The sequence below is a fragment of the Musca domestica genome, unplaced genomic scaffold (genome assembly GCF_030504385.1).
Source record: "Musca domestica strain aabys unplaced genomic scaffold, Musca_domestica.polishedcontigs.V.1.1 19, whole genome shotgun sequence".
Lineage (NCBI taxonomy): Eukaryota > Metazoa > Arthropoda > Insecta > Diptera > Muscidae > Musca > Musca domestica.
Genome location: NW_026712245.1, coordinates 13,124,811 through 13,136,837, shown reverse-complemented (window position 1 = coordinate 13,136,837; position 12,027 = coordinate 13,124,811). Strand labels below are relative to the sequence as shown.

Sequence of the window (12,027 nt, the reverse complement as noted above, 5' to 3'; positions counted from 1 at the left end):
TATTCACATCTGAACCGATCTTGACACACTTATTTCTGAGCTGTATTTGATATCTGGTACCAAAGATCATTGTTGTGGAGTGTATATTACGCATTTGAGGGACCTAAAACTCCAAATGGGATGAAACATATGTATGGAAGCTATAGCTAAATCTTGATGTACTTGCTTCAAGACTGAATTCGGTAGGATGTTCCAAAATGCAAGTCATTTTAACTGATAGTGGCCCTTTGATGCCCAATTAACCCGAAATCGGTTAAAGATATATATTGTAGCCATATCTAAATTTTGATCGATTATATCCAATTTCAATAGGATTCGTCCTGTAAAATATCATCTCGATCGGGCAATAAATGCGAATGAATCCATTAATTGGTAATTAATTTTTTTGCTGAAATATTTGAACTTTACATGTCTACTAACTTATAATGTTATCTTTGTCGTTCATAAAAAATGCAGCTATTTATTATCGAACACAAAAGATAGATAAAGATAGTTATCATTATACTCATAATATGCCTTATTTAAATAACGTTTTATTATAAAAACACTGGTCATAACAAGTTTTTGTGTAGAAGAAAGTGAATCGTAGCCATATATTAGGATTTTGCATATCGCGTGAAATGAAGCAAATAATAACTATAAAATGTGTCAAGAATTAGATACGCAGGGTCTTTTTGGGCTATGCAACAAGGGTTTTTGAACACACACCTAGGCTTCAAATTGCCAGAATAATAGTGGCCTCTGAGATTTTAAGGCTTATTCGAAGAAATTACTAAATTTCGACTTTTTCAGGAGCAATAATTATTAGAGGAATAGTTGTTAGTATAGTAATTTGCTTGGTTAATAAGTCGGATTGGAATTTTTTTAGTAGCCATAAAAACAATGTCGTTTTTTGCGTGTCATACATTTTTAATAATAAAGCTCGGGAATTAATGCTGCAGAATCCGATGTGATTATTCTCAACTATAAGGTCTTACTCTGTAAAATTCGAAATTCTTACAAAAAAAAAGAAAATTCAACTTTCCACAAACTAATCGAATGAATGCAAAAGGTTAAGTCCATGTCCTTTTCAGATGCTGTGGCCATTGCAAGATTAGACGTTGTTCCATTCCATAATTCGCCTTCGTAGCCAAAGATTACATGAAGCTCTTTTTGGATTATGACTTGGTTGCTGTTGCTGCTGTTTGTATTTCCCTCCGACCAAAATGGGCACCAACAATGTGCTGCATGACAGAGCGTAAAGCGAGTACACTTGCCCACATGGCGTGGTATGTTTGCACCACGCTGTGAATATCGCCTCATTGACAATTTAAAGTGTTTTGTTGCCAGCAATTTACCAATTTGAGCAACACATGCACCATGTCTGGCAGTTAACGTCACCAGCACTACAACGACCGACCACCACCTCCAACGTCTCAAATGTGGCGTAAATATCAAAAAGGTGCCGTGCACCCAACGCACGCACTTATGGGAATGAAATCACACAATTCGATTGAGAAGCGATTAAGAGAGTCAACGAATTGTTGGTCACTACGGAGTAAAGCGTAAACTTCGAAACTTTTGATATTTTGGACAATAATGAAAATGTACTATTGTGCAACACTCGTCTACGGGCAAAATATTTTGAAAAATGTTCACAAACGTTTGTGCCACAAGTAGGGTTCTAAATCCAAAACGAGGCTAATTCCAAAAAGAATCCGAAAAATAATCAAATGCATTCCTGTACAAGTGCTGCCGTTGCATTACCATTGGCCATAAAAGGATTTCCACTTGCATTGTGTTTTCCTGGAGTCGGGTCGAATATTGGCATGTTTAGTCCAACACTGCCTGCGCACACTCCGCGACACACACAGACACATCCATTGCCTGCAACAGATGCAAAATGTAAGTGAACACCAGGAATGCTGTGTCCGAAAATTCACCACGATCCATACACAAAACAATCAGCAGCATGTTCAGTGCTGCGAATTTAGGCGTCCATAAGATCGGACCAACATACTCGCACATAGCTGCTGACCAAGCTCATTTGCCTCGCCATTGAAACGTTTAGCTGAAGTTGAAATTCCCAAAAAAGAACTGGACGTAGTCGCAATGAATTTGAACAACACCAAGACGGCGAGTAGCTAACAAACAGATGTTAATACTGTGGTGATTGGGATTCGGAATACCGACTCCTGGGATTTACGAAATTTTTAACAAGGCTATCATTTAGGAAAAGAAACGTTGATAATGTTATCTGTTCCCTAGGATTTGTAAGCAGAATTTAAATACCAATCAGGGTTCTATTAATGGGAGAATACCTGCAATGAATGTGGGTACGAGTCAAATTTTCAAAAATTATTTGAAAACCTATTTAATTTGTTTTAAAAAAAATAAAACGAATTCCACTTTTGGCAACTTGGGCCTCAAACCCATATAAAGGGCTCTTGTTGATTGGAATTAACCAAGGGACCATATAAACTACATTAAATTTATCGGGGTCAATGAAAATGCTGCCGCTCGTTTTATGATAATATTTGTTAGTTTGTCAATCTATACCAATACTACACCACGTGGGGGTGGAAAATATTTTTAGGATTAAGTTCTTAATGTAAGACCTGATTTAATTTGGATGAAAATTTGCAGATTGTTTTTGGAGGAAAATATGTAAATTTCCTTTTTTAAATACCTTTGCCTACTATATGAGCAAAGGATTTGCATTTTCTAGGGGGAACTACTCATTTCGATCTGAACATGTCAACCAAAATTTTGTAGTTACTATGACCAAACAAGAAATGTCCTATATCTTCAAAGGAATGCGAGAAAATTCAACTCTGAACTAGAGTCTGCAACAATTGGTTTTGTATAATTTTAAGATGGAATGACAATATACTATTATACCAATATTGTAATTTTTTTGCCAATCTACCTCGAAAGATTTTTTGTTGCAATTGAATTTGAAATAGTGTTAAATTGTTATTTTTTATTCAAAACAATACACACACATATACAAACTGTGTAAATGTTTTGACAGAATTGGAATAAAAAAATATTGTATTGAGGAAATGCAGGGTCCGCCAAATAACATTTTTTTTTGAAAATGCGATAAAAAAAAAACTGCTTAATGCTTTCGATTTTTTTTTGTTTGAAAATACAGTGTTGCCCTTTAAAGACTCAATTAATCCCCGGCTTGTCGACGTAACACTTATCTTTAACGGCAGCCACATATAATTGTATAACGGTGTAAATCGCGGCTCTGAAGTAACCAACCGATTTTAGGTCTGCTGTTGATAATACGACATTTAACAAGTAAACAAGCAGGAACAAGGCAAAAACCAGGCCTGGTCGAACTTAATACCCTCCACAATTTGGAACGAATTTGGACATTTTCAAAAAAAGTGAAAAATAGAATAGAATAGAAAAATAGAATATTGGGAGTCACAGTTATTTTGGGGTCCATACGAAGACGTGGACCCGCATAGGCAATTTTCTATCACAGGCTGTAGTACCCATATCGAAGTGCAAATACGAAATTTGAAACAAATCCGGAGACTAATGTAGCTAAATCATCAAATAGGGAGCTACAGATATTTAGGGGCTAAAAGAAGACCTGGACCTGCATAGATGTTTATCTGTCATAGGCTGTAGTACCAATTACGAATTGCAAATACGACATTTGAAACGATTCCGTTGAAAAGTGTCGCCCTAATCTGCAAAATACAAAATATGAGGAGGTACCGTTATATGGGGGATATACGAAGACATGGACCTGCATATGTAATTTGTTGCCATAGGCTGCAGTACACATTACGAACTCGAAATAAGAAATTTGAAAAAAAAATCTGGTAAATAATGTCGGTATAATCATAAAAATACCGAATAAAAGGAGATACCGTTATATGGGGGCTATATGAAGACCTGGACCTGCATAGACAATTTTCTGTCACACATTGTGGTATCTATTAGGAACTTCATATACGAAATTTGAAATGAATCCGGTGAACAATGGGAACAAAACATCGAATGTAGCTTCGGCTGTGTGGCATGAAGCGTCGTCCCGCAAAAACCAATTGTTGCCAATATTCTCCTCTTCCATTTTTGTGAATAATAATAAAAATGGTCCATATAGGTATACATTTTAATATAGCCGCCATATGAACAGAACATAAACTCCTGTACTATAACCTACCCCCTATATTCGATATTTTGATGATTTGCGTCAAATTTGTCACCGGCATTCTGTCAAATTTGATATTTGGAGTTCTAATGAATACCACCACCACTGAGAAAAAATTGCTTTTACAGGTATGTGGTTTTGCATAACACCAATATCACTGGACAATTCCAAAATTCGAGATGAATCACCACTGTTCGGCTTCAAAAAACATACTGCCACTGTGCAGACAATCTAGCTCGTTCGTTTCATCGGTCTCATCATCCTTTACAGCTCCCATTGTGAAATGTTCAGTGTTTGTTTGGTTGGATGTAACTTTTGGAAATCTCTTGTTACGGTAAAGCATTTAATGAGCGTTCTTTCGCAATTATCTACTTATGGCTACAATGGCCACAACTGCGCAGAAGATTCAAATGCTGCTGACGATGTCTATTCGTCTAAACATGGAACAAAGTAGAGCATCGGAAAATTGGTTAACAGTTTTGTTGTTATTTGTTGTTGTTATCTGTGAACATTTGTTAAAAGAACAGCCTAATTTTCATTTCGTAATATTTGACATGACCTGTAATTTGCAAAGGGCTTTCACAGGCCACTAAAAGAAAAACAGTCACTCCAGTAGGGCTAGGTGGCAGAGGGAGAAAGAGATGGAGATGGATAGCATTCAGTCTAAAACGTGCCACGATGTCAAAGTAGTCACTGTCGTTGCTTTGCAACAATTACACTTTGGTGGGAATCAAACAAATGTTTGATAGACCCCTGAACTTCGTCTTGGAGGAAGTGTAACGGGCATAGATGGCGAATCAGCGGTTGGCCGGATGGATGAGCTTCATTTGATTTGCATTGTTGAGAATAAAGTGCCGTTGAGCGTTTTGTGGTGTGCGCCTTAAAAAGGGGTAACCATGAAAATAATTGATAGCCAGAAGAAGAAGAAGAATGTTGTCAACCATTATTAGGGAACATCTGTTTATTCCAATGACTTAAATGTCAATAAGGGGGAATAATTTAAAAAGAAAATGGACAAATTAAACGAGGAAAATGGCAGCCAGAATTTCCTGGCAGAAATTGTAAGGAAATTCTTTCCTTTTTATCTCATCAGCGAAGAAGATTGGATGCGTGGCTCCCAGCTCCCAGCGAAGTAAAACACCCGGCATTTTTTGGCGATAAATTCCATAAGTAAACGGAATTACATTTATTAATTTGATGTGTTCAACAAAATAAATGAAAAGAATACAAAATCCAAACCTTTTTTTTTTTGCTAAAAAGGCTTGAATCTTAAAACAAAATATAAATCTTAAAACAAAATATAAAATTTAAAAAGCTAAAATGTGAACATTTAAGAACTAAACCTGAAAGTATTCTTAATAGTTATACAAAAACTAAATAAACATCTTAAAGTTTGGCAAAATTTTAAACAAAAAGGAAAGACTTGAAACTGAATTAAGTTTAAACAAAACAAAGCTGAATTAAGTTTAAACGAAATGAAAATGAATTAAAGATTAAACAAAACAAAACTGAATTAAGTTTAAACAAAATGAAAATGAATTAAAATTAAAACAAAACGAAACTGAATTAAGCTTGAAACAAAACTTAATAAATACAAAGAAAATTAAGAAAAATCTTAAAAATTAAGTCCTGGCAGAATTTTTGGAGTAAAGAGCCACACCATCGCCCATCCAATCCATCGAGGGAGGCGCAGATTTTCCGTCACTGCTATACCAGCGTGACTTGGTATCTTCCCTATAGACGTCACTATAAACTCCGGACAGACAGACGGACGACGAGGCGACATAATTAGATTCCGCGGTTTTCCTGAAAAGAAAAGTACAATTTTTAAATAAAAAGGGGTAAACAAAAGAAGTTTAATTTAAGATTTACTCGCCTGGTGTTGCAGTGCAGGATCCCTCGTTGAATTGAGCTCATTTCGAGGTTAGGTATCCACTTTTTTTTCTCGTCGATTGTTTTTGTGGTGTCGACATACTGCCTTTTGTTTGTCCTGGCCTGGAATTGGAAAATAAATTATCATTTTTTTTAATCTTGAACCGGGAATGTAGTTATAAAGCTAAACTTCATACTATTACGTACTTACTCTTTGGGAAGAACCTTGTCCATTAGCTGCCGTCAGTGGTCCTAACTCTTGATACCCGCCATCGAACCCTGAAAAGGAAAAAGAAAGAGAAGGAGCTTAGAGTTGGAATTAATTTTTTTTATGGAGTTAATAATTACGTTTCCTGTTTTTTTTCATTGATTGATAGTATAAATCAATATGTAATGTACAATAGGTGTAATAAAATTGTATACTTCCAAATGAAGATGATGTCGTTGGCTTAAGGCCATTAAGAAGGTGGTAGGGATGGTTTAAACGGAGGTAAGTGAAGGGTCAAATTTGGGACGTCAGGGAGTGGTGACGTCATGGCGAGAGGTGTTCTCGGTGGGAGGGCTATCTCTTGGTCGGACAGCCGCCAAGAGAGCTGTTTCCGGAGGAAAGAATTGGGTTAAAGTGAGTTTAAGATTGAGTTTTTGGTAGACAAGTGTAGTTTTTTGTATTTTTAGGCATGTTTCAGGCTTCTAATAATATTCCCCTTTTAGATATTCGTGCAAGCCCGGTATGATATTTTTTTTGTGTTCAACCGAAAAGGTCTTCAAGTGGCAAGAACCACCCCTCACCCGACGAGCCATAGCCGCGCTAAACGCCAGCATACCGGCAACGCCACTTAAAGCCAAATATTGCGATTTTTCGTCATCCTCGGAAAACGGTTGTTACAGTTTTGTCGACATAATAATTCTGGCTAATAGTTTGAAGGGAATAATTGAAAATTTTGGGAAAATTCATTTGTCATTGCATTGAAGATGTGGAACAGTCGCTTATTAGCGGTCGGAAAAATGATCATTAGCATCTGTGACCGTTTCTCTGTACAATACATGCATTGTGCAGTTCACTGGTTTAATCTGTTATATCAGAAAAGACAGATTGTATGCATGAATATGAGCTTACCAGTGGTACAGTAAGAAGTTAGAACAGCTTCGTAAGACTACAGCCCTAATGCCCACTTCCTGTCAAAATTGTTGAAAATCAAATGCAATATGTTGTTCTCATTTCTCAAAAAATAGTAATCAGCTGGTAGCTCTACCTTAATTTTTCATTGTACCATGAGCTTATCAGCTTTAGTTCTTCCAAATATTAAAGATGTTCTTTTAATAGTTCAACCTTTTTGTGTTTTTTTTTTTAAATCGAGAACAATTTATAGACCTTCTTCCTTCTCAATGGTTTAAATTTTGAAAAATGCCTAAAATTGTTATTTTCCTGGTAAAGTTGAATCCTATTGCCACACCAAATATTTTTGCAGTTTGTCACTATGTACCGTTCCCGCCAACCAAAAACAGAGAAACCAACTCAAATCCTCCCCTGGGGAAATGACAATTTGTTATATGCTTTTATGGCTTGACAACATGGCTTCTATTGGTCACTTAGCGTCAAGTTTTGCTCTTTACAGAGGTTGTTGTTACTGTTGTTCATTGTTAAATAAGATGTTGTGTTTGACATTTATGAACTGCCAATTGATAAGTGGAACATGAAATTGTATATGCTTCAAGTTTTTAGATCATTAACCTATTGCCCCAACAAAATATCGAAATACATAGAGACATACTCCACTATTTATTTTCATATTTATGGGATACTGTGTGCTCTCTTAAAAGGTAACAACTTAGAATTATCTAAACAATAATTTGTCAACCACGTTCACATTCTCCTTCAATATTCGAATATTTTATTGGCAAGAATATTAACATTTGTCGAATAATTTTAAAATAGCAGTTTTTGGGCGACCGGATTTTACCAACCATGCTCATCATGACCACCTCCGCCTTCACTACTTTTCTTTTCAGATTTCTTCCATTTCTTCTTCTCACTTTCTTCTTTCTTTTTGTCATCGCCATGTTCGTGACCCCACTTCTTTTTTTCTTCATGCTTTTTCTTGTGACCTTTGTGGCCCTTCTTCTTATGGCCCTTGTGGCTGTGACCCTTCTTACCATATTTTTCTTCTTCTTCGGATTTTTTCTTGCCACCTTTCTTGTGATGTTTTCCCTTTTTGTGGTGGTCGCCCTTCTCGAATTCACCGTGCTTCTCTTCGTCGCCCTCGTCGTGCTTTTCATCATAGTATTTCTTTTCTTTTTTGTCCTCGTCCAGTTTGTGGACGTGATGTTTTCCCTTTATGGAGTGTCCTTTCTTATATGATCCATGGTCTTCAAACTCATGTCCCTTTTCGCCTTTATCGCCCTTCTTGTGTTTCTTGTGGTGCTCGGAACCCTTCTTGTGCTTCTTTTCGTGACCTTCCTCCTCTTCGTGTTCACCCTTTTTTCCCTCCTCGTCGTGGTGACCTTTTTCGCCCTTGGCATGTTCCTCTTCCTCTTTGTGGTGTTTCTTACTTTTCTCTCCTTTTTCCTCTTCGTGTTTACTGGACTTTTCTTCACTTGATTCGGATTCATAGCTTTCCTCTTCCTCCTTTTCTTCCTTATCGTAATGTTTCGATTCCGACGGTGTCAAGTCCTGAGAATGGTAGACATTCTCTATGGCGCGCCATGGTACAACATCTTTTAGATCAAGTTGAGATAATCTAGGCGTAAGGCTACCGGCTGCTACCAAGTCCAATAGTGGACCCCATATTATTGATGAACTCAGAAAACACCAGCTTAGCAATGCTAGTCGCACCATCTTGCAATTTCTGGCAAGTCGAATATCTCACCGACTGCGACTAATTTATTTTTGCCACCCAGACGTCTTTTTATTGAAATTAGCAAAGATATTGTCGCGATGGTCATCGAAGCGTTGAAATAATTTGTGTTGTGAAATGTTGTCGTTTCGATTCGGTTTATCGGTTGTGGTCACTTCAAAATAATTACGGAAATCTAAAAAAACAACTTTTTTAACTTCCAAAGTTCCGGACCTAAAATTCGAATTGCATTCCATGGTTGGGAAAAATACCATTGATCTATGCGAATCGCTCTTTCTTGGTGCAACAGATGGCCTGGCACATCTGTTGAGCCCCCACTCCAACATTGAGATGTTGTTCCCTTTGGTCATTGCCTTAAGTGTGCATTTGGAAAGTGTTTGCACACTTGTGGCCACCATTTTGCTGGTAAAAAGAACCAATTCAATAACTGTGTAAGAAAATCTGTAGCTAGGCAGAGACTAGCAGTATATGGAAGACATCATGCACCTGTGAACAGTTTTTGTTTTCCACTTCCACTTGTGTCGCCCGATGCTTTTGTTTCTGTTAGTTTTTAGTCTCCTCGTTTTTATCTTTGAGAGAACAGTGATTTTTTGGGGCGAAAGGGGAGGCCTATTATTATAAACTTTAAAAAGTATCAGAAATATGTAAAGTTGTATTGGGACTAGGATAAAACCTATACCAAGTCTGGAACAGTACCGAAATGTAATGTTTTGAAAATATCCTTTAACTAACAAGGCGGTTAGACGGTTTTGTTGCGATGATGCTTCTATATCTGGATTGAAAATTGGATATGCAGGTCAACGTCTTCGTATAGCCCCAATAGAACGATTCCTCCTTTTATTCGGCATATTTATGATTTTACCGACATTATATACAAGATCTTTTTCAAATTTCATATTTGAAGTTCGTGCAGCACCCAGCAGCCTATGACAGAAAATTACATATGCAAGTCCATATCTTCGTGTAGTACCTAAATAACAGTACCTGCCTATATTCGACATTTGGGTGATTTTAGCTACATTGTTCTCCGGAATTGTTTCAAATTTCTTATTTGCACTTCGATATGGGTACTACAGTCTGTGACATGGACCTCAAAATAAAGTTAACTCACTATATTCTGTATTTTTAAGCATTTTGCTGAATTTTTAATGGATTATATTTTTTATTTACATATTTTATTTATTTATTTATTTATTTTTTTTTTGGAAAATTTACAAATTCGTTCCGTATGGTAAAGGATATTTAGAGTTTGGCCCGGTCGAACTAACTACTTTTTAATTTGTTATTCTACTCATCATCGAAAGAAGCCTATTTTAAAATTCGTCATTTCGTGTGTAACACCTCCAAATATGGGTCGGAAACCCCATAATGTATATACATTCTAATTTCGATTAAATTATATCCCTCTGTTTGTCTGCTGAAATATAGTCCTATTTATTTGACATAGAGTTTGAAAATTCGGCATAATAGTAGACATAAAATTATGTTATTTCCGACATAAAATTATGTTATATCGGTTCACGTGTTCATATAGCCTCTATATAACGAATAAAATACTTTATATTTTGATTAATTGATTTTACCTGTTCTAGACAAATATGGATTAGGTTTTCCACTCACTGTTCGGTATTTTTATAATTTTGATAGGTTTTTCTTAAATTGTTTAAAATCTGGTACTGGACAAATAACAACCTCTATATCAGAAACTTGTCTTGCGCCCTAATTTGTTCGATTTGAACAACATTTGAGATTTGGGAAGGTATAATTCCACCTTTAATTTGAGGGTTTTTTAAGCTATGTATTAGGTTTGATCTTATAATGCTTTGAATCTCTCTGGGCGATATAGAGTAAATATTAGCTCTAATTTAAACTGCTTTGCTTAAGAAATAATGAGCCAATGGACTTGAACATATTTTCGCAGGAAAAATCAAATCTATGCTTTCCACTGTCACCGGTTTGGAAATGGCTTTGGCTTGAGTTGAATCTCGCTTGTTTTACGTTCTATGCTCTGTGCATTAATTTGCAACAAATTGTAACCGTCTTAAGATTCTTGTTTTCTTTCTTCTTTCATTCTCTTTTCAGCTCATTCGTGGCTGTTTAGTTTAGCCATGCTCTGTGGTGCTTGGAAATGCATGCATACTTGAGAAAAGTATAATTTTCTAAATACCGTAATAATGTTAATGTGGCTTTGCTGTTTTTATTTTATTTTTTCAGTTCAAGATTTTTTCTCCATTTCATCACTTTGGGAAAAGTCCCAGGTCAATTTAGCAGAAGTCGGTTCACATCCAGAAAATCAGATGTTCCATGGAAGGAGATGGATGAGTGGCAAGGTGAGAGCACGCGGTTGACTTTTTCCAATGACATTCACAGCGATGCTGGTTGGATGGATGGATGGATGAATGGTGCGTTTGAATTTCCGTTCTTCACTGACAATCTCCCCTCCCCCCTCGCATGGAACGGCTTTGGCTAATTTCATGTGAAAATAATAGTGTGCAAATATTTTCATAGCAATTTTCTACTTAAAATATTAGAAATGATGACCATGTGGCGATGAGGTGATGTGACGATGACCAATGGTCTTGGCTGCAAGAATGACGCTGCTGTCAATGCAGAACAAACTTTTGACTTTATTACTATTGCATAAGTTTCCTTGCCGCATCGGAATTTCTTGGCAGCATCTGTAGTTGGAAGTCAACGAACCATGGAGAATGTACTCTTAAAAATTGTAACACTGTGTGACTCATTCGATGAATGAAAAATAATTGGAGTTTTTGCAAGAATAATCCGCTGTCAAAAATTGCAAATCATTTACCATGAACTAAATTATCACACACTCTTTCCCGGCCGACATCTGTGAACACACAAGACAATGTTGAGACACAATCTGAATGAACGTCATCTGTTTGTTTTTTAATCAGTGAATTTCATTGGCATATTTATTGAAATGTCCTTGGATTGAAACGAAACACTCACAACTTCAAACTGTTTCTCTCGCCACCCAGGTATGAGCCCATTGATTTTTCTTTGAATCAATTTCCGCTAACCGATTCTTAGAATTCATTAACAATTCAATCGATTGTTCAATCGTTTCTATGCCACTGAGTTGGGATTGGGTAACAACGATCATTCATTTCAAAATTTGAT

The 12,027-nt window shown here is 36.4% G+C and overlaps 1 protein-coding gene and 1 long non-coding RNA gene across 2 annotated transcripts; both read right to left on the bottom strand.

The window, feature by feature from the left end:
• Window positions 1-5,713: 5,713 nt before the first annotated feature.
• Window positions 5,714-6,487, bottom strand: LOC131802056 (uncharacterized). The gene is made up of 3 exons (XR_009342023.1): window positions 6,240-6,487; window positions 6,029-6,151; window positions 5,714-5,962 (listed from the first exon to the last, which is right to left on the bottom strand). It is a non-coding gene; the product is annotated as an uncharacterized LOC131802056 (long non-coding RNA).
• Window positions 6,488-7,985: 1,498 nt separating this feature from the next.
• LOC101892681 (cylicin-2) lies at window positions 7,986-8,864 on the bottom strand. Its single transcript, XM_005185681.2, has one exon. It carries the CDS (start codon window positions 8,862-8,864, stop codon window positions 7,986-7,988), a length of 879 nt encoding a protein of 292 aa, XP_005185738.2.
• Window positions 8,865-12,027: the final 3,163 nt, after the last annotated feature.

Bases quoted from the DNA above. Each gene is read 5' to 3' on its own strand.
- LOC101892681 (XM_005185681.2), bottom strand. From the start codon at position 8,864: ATGGTGCGACTAGCATTGCTAAGCTGGTGTTTTCTGAGTTCATCAATA.